Genomic DNA, 19303 nt, shown 5'->3' on the forward strand with positions numbered 1-19303 from the left:
GACAGGTGTGAAGTGATATCTCATTGTAGTTTTTATTTCCATTTCCCCAATTATGAGTGATGTTGAGCATCTTTTCATGTGTCTGTTGGCCATCTGCATGTCTTTTTTTTTTTTTTTTTTTTTGAAAAACTTCTGTTCATGTCTTCTGCCCATTTTTAAATTGGATTAGTTGGTTTGGTGGTATTGAGTTGTATCAGTTCTTTATATATTTTTAATACTAAACCTCTATCAGATATGTCATTTGCAACTCTCTTCTTCCATTCAGTAGGTTGCCTTATAATTTCCTTGAAAGTTTTCTTTGCTGTACAGAAAATTTTTATTTTGATCTAGTCCCAACAGTTTATTTTTGCTTTTGTTTCCCTAGCCTAAGGAGACAAACCTAGAAAAATATCGCTACAGCCAATGTAAGTACTGCCTGTGCTCTCTTCTAGAATTTTAAGGTTTCACATCTCACATTTAGGTTTTTAATCCACTTTGAATTTATTTTTATGTATGGTGTTAGAAAGTGGTCTAATTTTATTCTTTTGCATGTAGCAGTATAGTTTTCCCAACACCACTTGTTGAAGAGACTGTCTTTTTCACATGGTTTGCTCTTTCCTCCTTTGTCAAAGATTAATGAGGGTTTATTTCTGGGTTTTCTATTGTGTTCCATTGCTTTATGTGTCTCTGTGCCAGTACCATACTGTTTTGATTATTACAGCTTTGGAGTAAAACTTGAAATCTGGAGTGTGATTGATTTGTAATACAAATCAAGCTTTGCTTTTTCATTTTCAAGACTATTTTGACTATTCCATATACATTTTAGGACTGTCTGTTCTAGTTCTGTGAAAAATGCTGCTGGTATTCTAATAAGGACTTCATTAGATCTGAAGATTGCTTTGGGTAGTATGGGCATTTTAACAATTTTTGTTCTTCCAATCCATGAGCATCAATATTTCTGTTTGTAAGCATTGTCTTCAATTTCTTTCATTGATATTTCATAGTTTTCAGAGTACATCTCTTTGGTTAGGTTTATTCCTAAGTAGTTTATCATTTTTGGTGTAATTATAAATGGGATTGCTTTCCTAACTTCTCTTTCTATTGCTTCATTATTAGTGTATAGAAATGCAATGGATCTCTGTATCTTAATTTTGTATCCTGCAACCTTACCAAATTCATTTATCAGTTCTAGTAGGTTTTTGGTGGAATCTATAGGGTTTTCTATATATAGTATCATGTCATCTGTGAATAGTGAAAGTTTTATGTTTTCCTTGTCAATATAGATGGCTTTTATTCCTTTTTCTTCTCTGATTGCTGTGGCTAGAACTTCCAGTGCTGCACTGAATATATAAGTGGTGAGAGTGGATGTCCTTGTCTTGTTCATGACTTTAGGGGGAAAGCTCTCAGTTTTTCCCCATTGAGGGTGATATTAGCTGTGGGCTTATCACCTATGGCTTTTATTATGTTGATTTTTGTTCCCTGTCAACCTACTTTTTGATGGTTTTCATTATAAATGGATGTTGCACTTTTTCAAATGCTTTTACTGTGTCTACTGAAATGATTATATAGCTTTTATCTTTTCTCTTATTGATGTGCTGTATCATTTGATTGATTTGTGCACATTTGTATCCTGGGAATATATCTCACTTGACTATGGTGAATGATGTTTTTAATGTATTACTAGATTTGGTTTGCTAATACTTTGTTGAGGATTTTTGCATCTATGTTCATAAGCTTACTGGCCTGTAGTTCTCTTTTTTTGTAGTGTCTTTATGTGGTTTTGGTATCAGGATAATGCCAGCCTTACAGAATGAATTTGGGTTTTCCTTCCTCTATTTTTTGTTATACTTTGAGAAGAATAGGTATTAACTCTTCCTTGAATGTTTGTAGAATTTACCTATGAAGCTAACTGGTCATGAACTGTTTGTTGGAAGTTTTTTGATGACTGCTTCAATTCTATTGTTAGTAATTGGTCTGTTCAGATTTTCTTTCTTCCTGACTTGGTTTTGGGAGGTTATATGCTTCTAGGAATTATCCATTTCTTCTAGGTTGTTCACTATGTTTACATATAATGTTTCATAATATTCTCTTATAATTGTTTGTATTTCTGCAGTGCTAGTTATTATTTCTCCTCTTTCATTTCTAATTTTGTTTGAGTTATCTCTCTCTCCCTCTCTCTTTTTGAAAGTCTAGCTAAAGGTTTATCAATTTTTTTTTATCTTTTTAAAGAACAACCTCCTGGTTTCATTGATGGCTCTATTGTTTTTGTTTTAGTTTCTATTTCATTTTTTTCTGGCCTAATCTTTACTAATTTCTTCCTTCTATTGGTTTTAGGTTTTGTTTGTTCTTTTTTTTTAGCTCCTTTAGGTGTAAGGTTAGGTTGTTAATTTGAAATTTTTCCTGCTTCTTGAAGTAGGCCTGTATTGATATGAGCTTACCTCTTCAAACTACTTTTGCTGCATCATAAAGATTTTGGACTGTTGTGCTTTCATCTTCATTTGTCTCCATGTACTTTTTGATTTCCTCCTTGACTTCCTGGTTGACCCATTCATTTTTTAGTAGCATGCTACTGAAACCATTTCCATATTTTTTCTTTGTAGTTGATTTCTAGTTTCACAGCACTGCAGTCAGAAAAGCTGCATGATATGACTTCGATCTTTTTGAATTTGTTGGGACTTATCTTGTGGTGTAATATGTGATCTGTTCTAGAGAATGTTCGATGTACATCTGAAAAGAATGTTTATTCTGCTGTTTTTGGATGGAATGTTCTGAATCTATCTGTTAAATCTATCTGTTCTAGTGTGTCATTCAAAGCCACTATTTCCTTGTAGATTTTGTTTGGATGCTCTATCAATGTGAGTGGGTATTAAATTCCCTACTATTATTATATACTATTGATTACTTCCTTTATGTTTATTATTAACTGTTCTAAGTACTTGGTCTCTCCTATGCTCGGTGCATAAATATTTACAATTGTTATCTTTTTTTTTTTTTTTTTTGGACTATCCCCTTAATGATATAGTGTCCTTCTTTGTTTCTTATTACAGTCTTTGTTTAAAGTCTATTATGTCCAATATAAGTGTTGCTACCTTGGCTTTCTTTTCACATTCATTTGAATGATAAATGCTTTTCCATCCATTCACTTTCAATCTTCTGGCATCTTTAGGTTTGAAATGAGTCTCTTGTAGGTAGCATAGAGAGAGGTCTTGTTTTTTTACCCATTCTGTCATCCTATGTTTTTGATTGGAGCACTTAGTCCATTTACATTCAAAGTAATTACTGATAGATATATATTTACTGCCACTTTGTTATTTGTTTTAAGGTTGTTTTTATAGTTTTTCTCCATTTCTTTCTTCTTTTGCTCTCTTCTGTCATGCTTAGTTGGCTTTTTTTTTTTTTTTTAGTGATCTATCTGGATTCCTTTCTCTTTATTTTTTTGCATATCTATTATTGGTTTTTGATTCGTGGCTACTATTCAGTTTTATATAACATCTGCTGTATATAGCAGTCTATATTAAGTTGATGGTTGCTTAAGTTTAAACCCATTCTTTACTCCCCTCCTCCTGACATTTTAGGCATATGGTGTCATACTTTACACTGCTTTATTTTGTGAGTCCCTTGACTGATTTTTACAGATATACTTATTTTTACTGCTTCTGTGCTTCCAACTTTCACTACCTCTTGCTTATGGTCTTTCCTTTTCACTGAGAGTCCCCTTTAACATGGCTTGTAGGGCTGGCTAAGTGGTCATAAATTCCTTTAACTTTTGTTTGTCTGGGAAACTCTTTCTCCTTCTATTTTGAATGATAGCCTTGCAGAATAGAGTATTCTTGGCTGCAAATTTTTTTTTCCTTTCAGATCTTTGAATATATCGTAAGATGGCCTATATTCTGTTAGTTAAAACTTCTTACTCAGTTACTAAAAGCTCATCAGCAAGTCAAGATGGATGTCAGAAATTAAGAGGCAGTCATTTCCCCAAAGCCTCTCAGTTACACATAGAAGAATATTAAGGATCAAATGGTGTGTCTTTTTTAAGTCTACAATGTGCCTATGCCTTTCTTGGGCCTTGGAGGAAATCATAAAGAAGCAGGAATGGCTCCTGCTTTTAAGAAGTTTATAATCCAAACAGGTCTGTTATTAACCACATGTGTTAAATGAACTGACGGCAATTTAGAAGCATTCCTTTAACTCTTTGACTTCTGATCTATATACTTTTCAAATTTATTTATACAGATTAAATTCTTCATATCATATCATGCCAGATGTGTACTAAAAGAGTTTCATCTTCTTATTTTATTTTATTTATATTCTATCTTGTTTTGTTTTAAATGAGGGAAAGTGAGAAATGGTGCAGTTCCTTTTTTTTTTTTTCCCCTTTCAGAAGGGGCTTCACAAGTTTTTTGGTCCAATTTCTTTCTCACTTCACCACCTTCAAAATGTCCTTCTCTCTCCCCACCTAATGAAAAAGTAGCATCTGTGAATCACTTAGTGGTGCTTTTTGCAAGCTCAGTTGAAATTATAAAGGAGATGATACTGCTGCTGGGGAAAAAGATGGATCTGTCCAAAAAGAAGGTGAGACAGTTGCAGGAACACATGGTCATTTGTAACTGATTGAAGATTAGAAAGAAGAAATTAAAAAGGACACCCAAAGTTTTTTCCCAGTATCACAGTTGGACCAAGCGCTCACACAGTTTATCTAAGTCACTAAGAAATAAGGTTATTTATTGCTATATTGATGACAGCTTCACTTCAAGCAAACGTTGCATGTTTACACTTTAAGAAAAATGCCTGAATGCTTCCTGTCATTTTTTGTTTTGTTTTGTTTTTTGGAAGGAATTAAAGACTTTTTCTCTAATTCACCTACTTGCTCAATTTTCCAATATGGTGATGGAGTGATACAGATAATAAGGCCATGATTTTGACAATGGCCACAGAAGAGGACATTCATAGATTTTCAAATCCAGATAGTATAAATGTTGCATTAGGAAATGACATTTGTAGCCTCTTAGAATTTAATGAGTGTATTACATGTAGAAAGAGACTTATCATGGAAGATACTGGATTAAGACATTCATGAAAATGCCTAGCAATTCATCTTTGGAGACAGATCTGAGTTTGAATCCAAACTATGACATGTCCTGGCTATGTAAACTTTGGCAAGTTGCTTAACCATCTGGAGTTTGAGTTTCTAAAGCTATAAAATGGGGCCAGTGATGTCTGCATCATAGAGTTATTTATATAAGAATGCATATAAAGTGTTCATTATGGTGCTGGGCAAATAAAGATCATATTATTCAAACGCCTTGATATTCCCATGATGTTGCTACCTATCTCTGAATAGCCAGCGCTGAGGAGTGTAGAAATGTTGATTGATTTTGCCAATAACACAAAAGCCTGCCAATATAAAATTTCAAATGCTACCACTAGCACATATTAAATTATATACTGAGATTTATTACCCCACTCATGAAAATGTTCTTAATTTTACTGGTGCAGTTTTAAGAAATATGGTCAAATTGATATAAAAAGGAAAACCAAGGTATTGCTTTGTTAGCATAAAGTTGTGTGAAGATTAGATGAAATAAGCTAGTGGTTTCTCAAAGAAGGATGTAAACATAGTGTTGCCCTTCCTATGGAGTGAACTAATCATAGGGAATCATTTTCTAGATCCTTGATTTCCATAGGTATTATATCTTAAATTTTATATGCCTGAGAAAGAGTACAGTCAAAATATCATGCTAGTTCTCCTATTCCCAACTCCTATGTCTTAACAGTCCTTTCTACCTTGGAAAAAAGCTTACCTCTCAATGACCTCAAATTTTATTTATTTTTTTAAAGATTTTATTTATTTATTTGACAGACAGAGATCACCAGTAGGCAGAGAGGCAGGCAGAGAGAGAGAGAGAGAGAGAGAGATAGAGAGGAGGAAGCAGGCTCCTTGCTGAGCAGAGAGCCTGATGTGGGGCTTGATCCCAGATTCCTGGGATCATGACCCGAGCTGAAAGCAGAGGCTTTAACCCACTGAGCCACCCAAGTGCCCCAGATCTCAAATTTTATAATGACATATTGCTCAACAATAAAAACACTGAAGTATCAAACAAAATGATGATTCAAACTATTGGTATTCATTTTAAAGAACTGATACATGATTGGGTAACAAATATTTTTTAAAGTCAGGTGACTTCCAAGTTACTTCTTCAACAAAACTGAAAGAGGAGCTCATCAGATTGCCTAATTATGCTTAACTTGTAATGCAGAAGATGTTCAAAGATTTGGGTTAAGTGACTATAATAAAACTCTTTGTAGTCCCCTTTAATTATTTAGATGAAAAAGGATTTTTAATATTCATATCTAGAAAATAATAATAGAATAGAATAATGCCAACTCTGATATTTTTAGGAAAAATGTGGATGAATAGTAAATATATGATCTAATTGTTTTAAGAAGCCATATTTTCCTCTTTAAGAAGTGTAGTTCTGGGAGCGCCTGGGTGGCTCAGTGGGTTAAGCCACTGCCTTCGGCTCAGGTTATGATCTTAGGGTCCTGGGATCGAGCCCCGCATTGGGCTCTCTGCTCAGCGGGGAGCCTCTTCCCTCTTTCTCTGCCTGCCTCTCTGCCCACTTGTGATCTCTGTCTGTCAAATAAATAAATAAAATCTTTAAAAAAAAATAAAAGAAGTGTAGTTCCAATAAAATTTACTTTTATGTTGAATAATTATCACTATTTATAACATATTTATATTATTATGACAAAGTATAAATTGTCACTTAGAACAATACAGAAGAAAAATTATCATTAAAGCCTTAGCCCAGGAATTTTAAAAATGTAAATGTCATATTGTTAGGCATATATTTTGTTAAAGAGAAATTCTATAGGGCAATCCATAAGAAATGTTCAAACTTAAAAATAGATGAACACAGCAAAAAATCTGGTGAGGAAGTTGACTGGAAATACTAGTTCAAAGGAAAAAATTATTCAAAGTCTGTTTATGTATTTTTAAATGAGTTATGTTGAGTATAAAATCACTGTTTATTGAGACTCTATTAGGTGTATTTAAAAAAATGGTGTAGCCGTTTCATCTTAAGAATTAATATCTGCAGAATGTGGGAGATTATGTCTTTTATTATCACTTAGACTTACAGCTAAATTTGTAAGGGTGACTTAAAATGGGTGAGGAGTACATAGTTTCTATATATACGTTTTTTAAAGATTTTATTTATTGATTGATTTGACAGAGACACAGCATGAAAGGAAAACAAGTAGAGGGAGTGGGAGAGGGAGAAGCAGGCCTCTGGCCAAGCAGGGAGCCGGGGAGAGACTCGATCCCAGGACCCTGGGATCATGACCTGAGCTGAAAGCAGATGCTTAATGACTGAGCCACGCAGGAGCCCCAGTTTATATAATTTTTGAATGTGGGCCATTTGTGGGCATACAAATTTGAAGAAAACTAGAATAATGAGTGTAGAATCCTTACACACATTGAGTCAAAGTATTAGATTCTACGAAAGCCTGGTGAGTGAAGTTAAGCTGCCCTGACCAGATTCCTTTACCTTCTCTTACGATCCTTCTTTTATAATCCGTCCTCTATCATCTGGACAGTCTGTACCTTTGAGCATCAGATACTGTGAGGGTCTCTTGAGGATGCACTATGCCCCACACTTATAGACCTTTTAAAATTTGGGGTATAATATGCTCTCAGGGATTCAGATGGTACTAAATTGTTGGAGCTGTACACCAGGACCCTCCTTCAACTGGGAAAACCGCTGGAAGCTTCCAGGATTGACAAACAGTATCACCAACAGTCTATAGACACGACTTTGGAAGACTCTCAGTGCATAGTATAACTGTGTTGACGGGAGGGATACTGCATTCAAACAGCTTCTCCTCACGACCTTGGTTATCCCTTCCCTTCTACTGATAAAAAGGATGCAACTGTATGGTGATAACAGGCAAAACGTAAAGGAAGAGAGAAAAGCAAGAGGCTATCAATACTTTTCCTCCTACAGTTTAAGTCTGAGGAAATAACTACATTTATTGATATGTGGGTGCTTTTTCAGGGAGAGAACTGTTACTATTCAATATGTTAGTATCTACACAAAATAAAAAAGAAAAACATGGTATTTCACAATCTTGAGCTTAATTTTACCCTTGCCTGCCTCTGATACCTGTTTCCTTTGCAAAGGACTACTAACTGGCACTTAGAATGGATTATCTTTGCATAACAATGGTTTGTATTCAACAATTAATCCTTAATTTTTTTTTATTATTGAAGTATAGTTGCTATACGATGTTATATTAGTTTCAGAGGTACAACAGTGATTTGACAACTCTATATATTACTCAATGCTCACCACCATAAGTATACTCACCATCTGTCACTATATAATGTTATTACGATATTACTGAATATATTCCCTATGCTGTACTTTTCATCTCCATGACTTACTTATTTTATAACTGGAAACATTTCATTTCAAATGGAGTGACATATTCTTTCTATCCTAACCCCTCAAATTCTCTTCTTACTTCTCTCTCTCTCTTTTAAAGATTTTGTTTATTTATTTGTTAGAGAGAGAGAGAGAGGACAATAGGGGACAAGCAGGGGGAGAAGCAGAGGGAGGAGAAGCAGACTCTCTGCTGAGCAGGGAGCTCTGATGTGGGGCTCAATGCCAGGATGCTGGGATCATGACCTGAGCCCAAGGCAGACCCTTAAGTGTGTGAGCCACCAAGGAACCTCTTCTAGTACTTTTCTTAAGAATGAATTCTGATCCTGTTTACTATTACTTGTTTCAGATACTTAGCCGTAGGCAGATTCTAAATTTATGTATGAAATACCAAGATTCTTGAGTTTTACCACTGATTTAAACCTTTGACACTATTTTGGAGATAAGATCTCAATTCAAAATGTTCAACAACACTAACCTTCCTTCATCTACTGTTCAGTGAGGATTCTGAGGCCCTCCCAGACCTCTCAGGAAGGAGCCCAGCCATCTGTATTCTAATGAGTCCTCCAGGGTCTGGGGCACACCGAAGTTTGAGAACCACTGATCTACTGGAATCTCAGCTCACAATGGGGCTTCCGTAAGTCAAAACTGTCTCCAAATTAGAAGTTAAATAAGAATATTTTCCTTGCTAACATACATAAATCCTTATGCATAAAATAATATACATATAAATCTTAAGTCCAAAAATTTAGGGTTAATCTAATTTTGATTATGTAATCAGGCATTTGCTTCCAGCAGGTTTTAAGATCTTCAGCTACAGAGAGCCAATGACATTTTGATACTTCTCTCGATGTTAGGGATAAGCGTGTTGGCTTTATAGTCTGAGCAATGCTGGAGAGTTTGGTCGAATGCTTGGGGATTTAAGCCAACGAATGGATAAGGATGGTGAGGAATCTCATTCTAGTCATGCCTCCTTTCCTAATTTCCCTTTTCACTGTTTGGTCTTCTTCCCTTTTTCCTTAGGGAGCTGAGTGATTGATAGCCTAATCCAATGACTGTATTACAGCTGCCTCAACTAGGACTCTTTTCCTTATCATTAGCAGTTAGCCTATGGTTAAATTCACAGCTCACTGCTTGGTACAGCCCCTGAGATTTAAGGGTCTGGCCTTTAGAAAATATTTAACATAAAACTGAAATCTTGACATACTGAGAACTCAGTTCTCTGCAAGGCTTCTTTAATTAATCCAACGTACTGTACCATTGTTCTGTATGAGACTGTGACATGGTGAACTGTTTCTGAAGCTTACAGAGATGTGTAGTTCTAAATTAAACAGTCACTGACGTGTACCTACACTGATTTTTTAGTACAGTAGATATGCATGAATCTGTGAATATTTAAATTCAAGCTCAAACAGTGACACAATACTCCTTAGTTTTACTTTCATAATAGAACATTTTTTTATTAATTTCAAGCTTCAAGTCATTCTTTATGGAAAACACACACACACACACACACACACAGAGGAAAGAAATTTAATAATTCATTACCACTGCTGCAAAGGTAAGTTTTCTTAATATGCTTGTCAAAGTCCTTTGGTTTACAAAGTCTATCGAATATTCTCTTAGGAGGTGATACAGACATTATTTTCCTAATTTTGAATAAAAGAAAACATATATAATATCCACGTGGCCATGAATGTGTTGGTTCTTAAATACGTTCTGATTTTACCATCTATCTGCAGGACAATAGTTATTTTAAAATAACTAAGGAAAGGATGTAGACCTTGATCTATGCTTTAAACCTTCGCCCTTGCTCTAGTCCGTCGATGAGCTGTAAGCGTCTATGAATATGGCAGCTGAGTCCCAGATGAAAAATTATGCATCTCATAAACTGCTATTCTGCTGAAATGTCAAGCCAAGGCAAGGCTGTACCTCAAACTCAGCACTTGGCATTTTCCTTCTGTCTGCTTTGTTGCCATGAAGCAAACATGAACAGTGAGGATTTGTGTAGGGCAGGTAGCAGGCGAGCTCACCGTCAAAAATCTATTATTAGGGCTCTGATCTCCTGCACAGACCAACGACAGCCAAACAGTGTGAAATTCAGGCTCCAGGAAAGGCAATATAATGCAAAGGGGGATTCTTTGTCAATGTGTACATGAATATATTCAAATGAGCATGATTTAAATGAGAATAGTTCTAATGGGGAGCTTCCCTCAACCAAACTGATAATTTATAATGAAAATTGTAATTCAGCATCTTTATTTGATATGCCTACTTTGTCTGTTCTGCAAATACCGTACATATATTTATATAACAAGGTCTTTAATAATTTGATCAGTTAAACTTGTGATGGCCTCAGAATATTTATGTAGATAATAGACTATATTCTTTTTGCATTATTTTGTACACACACACACAAAAGAAAATAGATGAGTGAGTATAAAGTGAAAGGTTCTTTTAATTATTCTTTTTGGCATAATTTATCAGTGCTTTTTTTATTCATTTAAATGTTACCTTTATTTTTCAGGTTATTTTAGACATTTCAGGATTAAAATCTAAGCTCCTATTGATAAAGGTGGTTACAATAGATAGTTGAAATTTTATGACAGTGAGTTGGCGTGTTTTTCTAAAAGGATTTTATGCATCAGTAATTATGTGATTGGCAATAAAAAAAAGTCCAACCCATTAACAACTACTCCCTATAAAAAAATATCAATACTGCATTTTATGATATAATTGAAATGGATGGTGTAAGAACTTAAAGCCATCTTGCCCAGATCTTCAGTTGCTTGCATGTGTGTAACAGCTATTCAAAGCAAATTATAACTTCTGGGTTTTCAATCTACTATGCGTTTTGTCATCTTCCTCATTTTACAAAAATAAACTAATAAATACATCAAAATAGGTTTAAGTTCATGACTGGCATGGATTACATTGCATTTGCATTCATGTGATGCCCAGTACCTGAGCTCAATGCTGCTAAGTCACTGTACGGTCCTGATAATCTTGCCTCTTAAAAATATGAACATGAAATATGTAGTATAGAGTTAAGATTATGTTAAGCCATTATGTTGGTTCATGTTTGTGCAAGTTTTCTGAGCTATACAACTTTGAACCCACTTCTAACCCATACACTGGCATAGAGTTACAAATTATTAGCAAATTTCTAACTTATACCTTCTTTATTGCTGTTTCCCTGGTTGGTTTCACAATAAAACACCTTTAGGAGGTTTGTAACTATAAGAACCCAGAGTTCAGTGCCGAAGAGTCCAAGTAGCTGGATTTCAAATCATCCATTATTTATTTGAGAATGTAAGGGCATTTATGGAGTATGCCATTGTCATTTGTTAAGAAATACACAACCATCTCTTAAAACTGTAATATCCTATATGTAACTAATTAGTAAGTTTGGGTTCCTGAAACAGAGATCAAATCTTGAAGGCCAACTTTGATAAATTATTCAGAAATCAGTATTAGAATTTATAGGTATTACTTTCAAATAAAATGTGTTCTATTGTTTTAACTAAGCAGATTGGTACAGACAATAATTTCAAAAAGCCATCCAAAATTGAAATTGAGAACAAGAATTTCCTTTTTGGGTAGACAGAACAAATGTAGTAAATAAAATAATGTAAAACAATGACTTAATTTTCCAAGCTTGTAGGAAGTGGATTAATGAAGGCTAAAGCATCCCCCATTGTTTCAAAGTGACTTCTGCAGAGAAATTTCGTATCTTTTCCCTATGTGTGGGTATGTGTGTGTGCTTTTTTGTAATAACAAACAAAATATATACAGAATAATGGAATTACGTAACAAACCTAAAAAATATGCCCATCCCCCATCAATAGAAAGAAGCACTTAAAACACAACAAGTAATAATTCCTTCAAGTGACTTCACCTCACTGAAAAATACTTGATTATTGTTTCTCCTAAAGCAGCTACAAAATAATAAATACCATCCTCACGAAGTCATTTGCAGGAAAGATGTATCTTTGTTTATATCATGCAGGACTCATTCTTAACCATGTCTTAAAGAACCTTATCCACAGGGAAGACTGTGAAAATGTCACACCACAGCTGGGTGACACCATTTACCTAGGTGATAGTAATCACGGGCTTAAGGGCTATCTTAACATTCCTTCATTATTTGTGGATAAGGCCAGGAAAAATGTCAAAATTTGAAACTAAAACAAGAAAAAAAAGAAGTGAACTGAAACTAGGAAAAATCATCAGCAATTCACTCAAGGATGGGATCGTAAATAATGTTACTGATGGGACCAGTGGTTCTTCTGGTGAAATAAATGAAGGCACAGAACGACCACTGCCAGAAACAAAACAAAACAAAACAAAATAATACCCTGCTCAACTGTTTGGTGACATATGAACTAACTGTTGTTTGATATTAAAAAAAAAAAAAAGTTTTCTTTTAGATTTTAGAAAAAAGGAAAGTGAGGTGGTAACAACTTGCAGTATAAAGTCTCTATGGCCCAAAGAAAAGTAGGGAATCCAGAGTCAGTAATTTAGACAGATGTATTTGTATGGTGGAGAGCTTAATTAACCATCTCCGTTTCACGAAAGTTTTCCTTATGCACACTGACTAAACTTTCTTTTGATACTGTTCTCACTATGAAATCACTTTTAATTTTATAATTCAACCTCTAATGGACTCATAGAGCATGAGTCTTGCAAGGTATTTCTGGAATTGAAATTCAGGTTTATAAATCATTCCATTATGAATTTGCTTCATAGGTTTTGTTCCCTCCAACCCCTGCTCCCAGATTCTAATCACCTATAGGCGGTCGGAAAAAGGCAGTTTCTAAAATAACAAAGCTGAGGATGAGACCTTGGAATCAGACTCTTGCTCCTGATAAAAGATTTTAAACTGCAACAAATAGAAGTAACCTTGTTTAATGACTTCTAGAGGCTTAGTGACTTCTTTTATTAAATAAAGAGACCTCCCTCTAATCAGTAGCTTTCCAAATTTTTGAAGTTAACCATAATAAAAACTCATTTTACATCATGACCCAGGACAGAAAGACACACACGTAGTGTGCGTATTATCTGTAAAACTGATTAAAAAAAAAAAAAAGTTTGACCAATGTTTATCCCATCTGTGTGCAAAGTATTCAGACTTTTTTTTTCTGTTCTATTTGATTTTTTAAACTGTTGACTATAGTTCTTTAACTTGGCTCCATAGTACATTCATGAGTTGGGAAACAAAGTTTGAAAAACATTGCTTTAAAGTACTCTAGAATCCAGACTAATCATGTTTGAAATAATCCAACCGACATTCCTTGGGTGAGGTTCTGTCTTCACTACGCTAGTCACTGCTCCTTATTAGCTAATGTGTTTTAGACAGACATTACAGAATGTGACCATTTTTCTATAGCATGTGTAGTACCCCAAGTATCTCATTATTTCCCTATTTACACAAAACAAAACCTTCATGTCAAACAGCAACAATCTTACTCTGAGAAAAAAAATAATAAAGACTGAATAGAGAGCTGGAGAATATTAAAGAAAAACACTCCTGCCTGGCAATGGAAGAAAGTATGTGGTGTATTTCAGGTAGCTATCCAAAACTGAAGACTTTTCAGCTTTCCCTTAAAAAAAAAGAAAGAAAAAAAAATCTGCAATTCAAGCTGCTCTTCTTTTTTTTTTTTTTTTTAAGGTTTTATTTATTTATTTGACAGACAGAGATCACAATAGGCAGAGGAGCAGGCAGAAGGAAAGGGGGAAACAGGTTCCCTGCTGAGCAGAAAGCCCAATGCAGGGCTCCATCCCAAGTCCCTGAGATCATGACCTGAGCCAGAGGCAGAGGCTTAACCCACTGAGCCACTCAGGCACCCCTCAAGTTGCTCTTCTAAAAGCAGACATTCCAGTGCTCTGAGAGAATACTTGGGAAAATATTAGCACTGCATTATGGTAATTGTTTTAATCTTGTGAAAATAAGAGGCATATTTTGTATGATATTCTACACTGAAGCAGCATTTGAAGTCTTGACAGCCATGTTTGATAAAGGTAGGAATGGGATTTAGCCATTTTGATATTTCCACCACTCTTAAAATTTGCAGCCATTATTATTTAACACAGTAGGCTAGGTTTTGTTATAACTCACTCTGAAGGTACTTTGTTATAGAACTTGCTTCTGTCCTCAAATATATTATTATTGCCTGTTTAAACTGCTTTTCAGATTCTATTACCTTTAAATTAAAGCCAACACTGCTTTAAAGGAGAAAAATTCTATCAATTTTGTCAATATGGAGAGAGGCTGTTTTCAAAACAGACTGTTTAATGTGAAGGGACTTAATATAGAACCTATTAGAAATGAGGTACAAGCCCTTAAAAATGTTAGGGACTTTTTGTGGTTTAAAATGAAAGTTCCACCCAGGCTTAGCTGAGCTTATAGCCCAAGTGAATATTTATATATGAATTTATAAATCTTAGAAATAGAGTTTCACGGAAATGTTAACAGGCCCTGAGGTATAGCTGAACTTGTTTTCAGGTAGCACTATAATTTCCAGTGTGTGTATGCTTAAAGACTACAACACAAAAGACTTTTTCTAATGCTGTAATTTTGTAGTTTTATTAGACTGAGTTATAGTATGGGAGAATATTCAGAAATTGCAGCTTAAATGAGAAAACGTGAATGGTGTTACTTATATAAAATACTACTGCAATAGTTCTTTTATTAATTTTTAATGTTCAGCACCCTCTGTGACCTCCTTTATTCTCTTGCTGTCAACATGGCAGGCTGGAAAAATTGAAATGGGCTGACAGAAAACATAGTGCATGTTACAGCCCAACTCTGGAGTCTCTTACTCTCTTTCTGCGGCACATGCTAACGCAGTCCACGTTATTCTGCATTACAATAATATTTAAGGCCCTGTTTGATAGCTCCTGATAAAAGAGACTTGTGTCTGGACCCTGTGCAGGTGCTTCTCGTCAGCTTTCCTCTTTCTGACATTGCGGGGATGGGAATGGCATTCAATTATCAGCAGAATATAATTTTTAAAAAAATCATGGCTTATAGACACACTTCATGCTCTCAAAATATAATACCTCAGCATGGATAGTGTTTTATTTGTGTCTACCCGGCCTCTTCCAAAAGCATATTTTGGTCTGATTCAGCAATGCTTTTCTCGAACAGTGGGACACTGCTATATTATGTATATTTACCACTGTCTCTATCACCAAGGAGACTAATCCCCATACCAGTACAGTCAAGAACCTTACAGCATTGTCTTTGCAAGACCAAGTTCATGTTGTCACAGCAACAGAGTGCACAGGGCAAAGATACTGAACCGACACACTGGGATTAAAACTTCTGTTTCTGTTTTATATGCAAGTGTTTGATGATGATGAGAAAAGATATGCAAAGGTGTGAGGTCTGAAATGTCTTCTCAGCTGATGCCACAAATGCAGTTTTAAGAATTCATCTGGGATAGTAATGAAAGCAAGGTTTTTTGAAGAAGGTACATTTTAAAATTCTGGGAAAAGTGAAACAAATTCAGACTCTGAAAAAGATATCATCATCAGGGTGCTTGTGTTTTTCTCTGCGATGGCGCTGGTATTAGCTCTTACTAGTAAGTGACAAGACATTCGTGACAATGAGAAATTCTGAAGAGAGCGTAGACCATGAGAGAATCAAATTTACACACAACCCTATCTTGGTATTCTCTCATCTTTGGCCATCAGTCACTTGAGCCTTCACACTCAGCATGTTCCATCTGTCATAACTATTAGGAATTTTGACTAGCAATTAGTTATCAGAATTAGGGATCAAAAAGACATGATATACTTGCTTGCAACATGACTTCTGATTTTTTAGCAACCTCCAAGAAAGCAAATCGCAAAGAGAGCGCAACACCTACCAGACACTCCTCCGTAGGTAGTTCGCTTCCCAAAGCCTACTGCTGGCCAAGGCGTGCCATCGGCTCTTAATCCCATTAGACCTGAGACAGTGTTGGTGGCTGTAACGCCATCTGCGCCACCTATGAGAAACACTTCATCATTTACCTGAGGTTTTTTAAAAGGGACGATGGTCAAAAGCCATTCAAGCCCACACGACCCAGGAACACACTCTTTCCCTTGAGAACATTTCCTTCCCTCAAGTGACTTTACTAATTTTACTCCTACCATTTTGCTTAAAATGCTAGACATAAACATTTTTAATTCCCATAAATTCATTTTTCCATTTATTATACAGATTTATAGATGCCAAATATTTTGTAATTGGTGTTACTTCCGAGGTAGTTTTCAATACCTTTGCAAATCAAGATGCAATTTCCATTGGATAGGGCATGGCATGTATGATTTATAAAAGCATTCACTGCTTGCATGATTTATGTGTTTAATAGATATTTATTGGGCATATGTTTAAGGCAGTATACTATCAAATACAAAGGGAACTCACAAGAAATTTCATATTGTGGAAGCTGGTATCTTTTTGTTTTGTGCTTCATTAAAGGTTCAAATGCTACTATTGGATTGTTACATCACGAGGTCATTTATTCTGCAGTGGGTCACTGTGATCAGGGTTTTGTTTCATAATCTTTTGTGCGCAAAGCAAATGTTTATCAAGAAAGATTATAAATGTCCTTGTTTAGACTCCATTTACTAGCTCGGGTCCAGGTGTGAACCTACTGCATTTGTGAGATCAAGTGCTTTAGTACTTTTCCTAAACTCTAAGCAAAGATATACACATATATGTGTGGATAAAGATATACTTTGGAATGGCACATACTTCAGGCAAATAGTTCAGTGACTAGAAAACCGACACAAGTTTAGTTCTTACCTTCCTTTGCAGCTCTTGCGATGCTTGCGATATCAGTGACATTTGGGGTCAACTTGGCAAAGAAAGGAATCTGAACAGCTTGCCTCACCCAGCGACAGATGTTCCGTACCAGCTCTGGATCCTGTTCAAATAGGTCAGTTAAATATAGAACATAATTAAAGAATTGTGATCAAAATGTGTACTGGAACAACAGCAAAGCTGGATATGTGCAAGACAAATCCAACCTGACAATGAGCTACATGATATATTTCTCAATTCCGCCTCAGTATTACACCTAGACTCATTAGGGAACTAAGGTTAACACACTTCCAGTGAACTGCAAATTCATCACATAAAGGTTAAATTCCTCAAGGGAGCCTTTGGAAAATAAAATTACGAAGAACCAAATGGAAGAAACTGTTTTCTACTACCAGTTAAATAATACTGGGAGTAAAGCATAAACTTCTGGTGGCATTTTTGGTAAATATTACAGAATTTCCAGCAACCTCATTGGCTTAACCCTAATAAAAAATACTTAAGCTGCTGATTCCTGGGTGGATTATATTCTATCTGAAGCCTGTTGTTTCCATTATTAGAAGACTTAGTCTTGATGAAGTGTGTTCAAAAGAAAATCCATGACTTCCTAATCAATCTAATTATGATATATAGTGTATGCTAATACGGAATAATTCAGCCTTGGATTATACATGAGCTGATCAGTAACTTAGTTTACTTTTGTAAATGTTATTAAGATCTGTGAAGCACTTTTCAACATTCATCTACTTGAAAGGATTGATCAAAATGACAAAAATGAAATAAAATATCAAATGCTCATCTTTAAAAGCAAGGAATAGACATTTTCCTGTGCCTGTTTCCTGTGATTTTTCAGGCTTCTATTTTCTCATGGGACAAGTATCATTTAGAGGGCAATCACCTATCCTTTCCATTGAAAATAACTTAGCTGTAGCAATGTTCTTTGATTTCAACACATACAATAGTCCTTTTTTTTTTTATTACTTTTAGTACAAAATTTATTCTGACAGGTACTGATAATGCACTTTGATAAATTACCTTAAAATATGCAATAGCAATTCATTATTGAACTTGGTAATATTATCTTAGCAAGTTAAAATGTTTTTTGAATAAAAGAAAAACCCAGAAAAATACAGACATATATTTAAACTATGAAACAGCAGGCAAGTATATCATTTGTAATTAATATTTTTATATGTAAGGAAGTTGCTCTTTGCATTTTAACCTTTCAAATTCTTTTAAGATGAGATTTCTAATGTTATAACCTTTAGAAAGAACCTTTTCACTTACGTTTAATGTGTCTTGATCTGTCATCTTGTATTACTCTAAAAGTTGTGCGTTTATGTGCTAAGATACAGCAATGAGGTAATTTCTGTTGATTGTTACCATTTCTATTCAGCAAGCTCATAATTTTAACAAAAAAATCTTTGATTTGGTTTGTTCTCTTTTCAGAACAGTAATTTCTTCATTAAACATAAATATTAAAAAAGCACTATATGGAATGCTCTACAGGGCATACTGTGCATTATGAATAGTAAAATCTGGAGACTTAGCTGTACAAATTCTAACTCATGAAAATGGAGATCTGCCCCTGCCCATGCAATGTTCATGAAATATTTATAACCGCTGCATTGGCATTATGAAGGCAGTTGCATCTTTGTGACTTTCATTTTTAAGTTATGAATTTCCATGGGACTTAGCCTAGAAATGACAGTAACTCTAGATGATATGAATTGCATGTCCTTTGTGAAAGCTCTCTTTAAGATAGAATTTGACAATAATTTAAAGATCACTTGAATTGCATAATACGTGGAAGGAAGCCTGATAAGAATTACTGAAACACATACAAAATAGGATTTGGTTCCGATAGAGTAAACACTAATAATCTGATATAGGCTTCTAAGTTGGCTTTCGATACTATTGACGACCATGTCTTAATAATTTACTTTGAACATTTATCACACTTTTTTTTTCTGTTCACTCTCACTAGTTGACTACTTTAAGTGAATGTCCTTTACATGTTGTTTAACAATTTGGAATTTGCTCAAAGGTTTTAAGTCTAAAAAAAAAA

General features: G+C 34.9%; 1 protein-coding gene across 5 annotated transcripts in view; it reads right to left on the bottom strand.

Annotated features, from left to right (window-relative positions):
- The window catches only part of DPYD (dihydropyrimidine dehydrogenase), an 833169-nt gene that overhangs the window by 212593 nt on the left and 601273 nt on the right, over window positions 1-19303 (bottom strand). For 4 of the 5 annotated variants that reach the window (XM_059138489.1, XM_059138488.1, XM_059138490.1 and 1 more), the window contains 2 exons: window positions 17221-17341; window positions 16298-16417 (listed from right to left, as the gene is read on the bottom strand). In XM_059138489.1, coding sequence (XP_058994472.1) covers window positions 16298-16417; window positions 17221-17341 — 241 coding nt within the window. Of the gene's footprint in view, window positions 1-913; window positions 1300-16297; window positions 16418-17220; window positions 17342-19303 lie in introns of those variants that run through there. The other variant, XM_059138491.1, reaches the window with a different exon arrangement.

The sequence above is a fragment of the Mustela lutreola genome, chromosome 10 (assembly GCF_030435805.1).
Source record: "Mustela lutreola isolate mMusLut2 chromosome 10, mMusLut2.pri, whole genome shotgun sequence".
NCBI lineage: Eukaryota > Metazoa > Chordata > Mammalia > Carnivora > Mustelidae > Mustela > Mustela lutreola.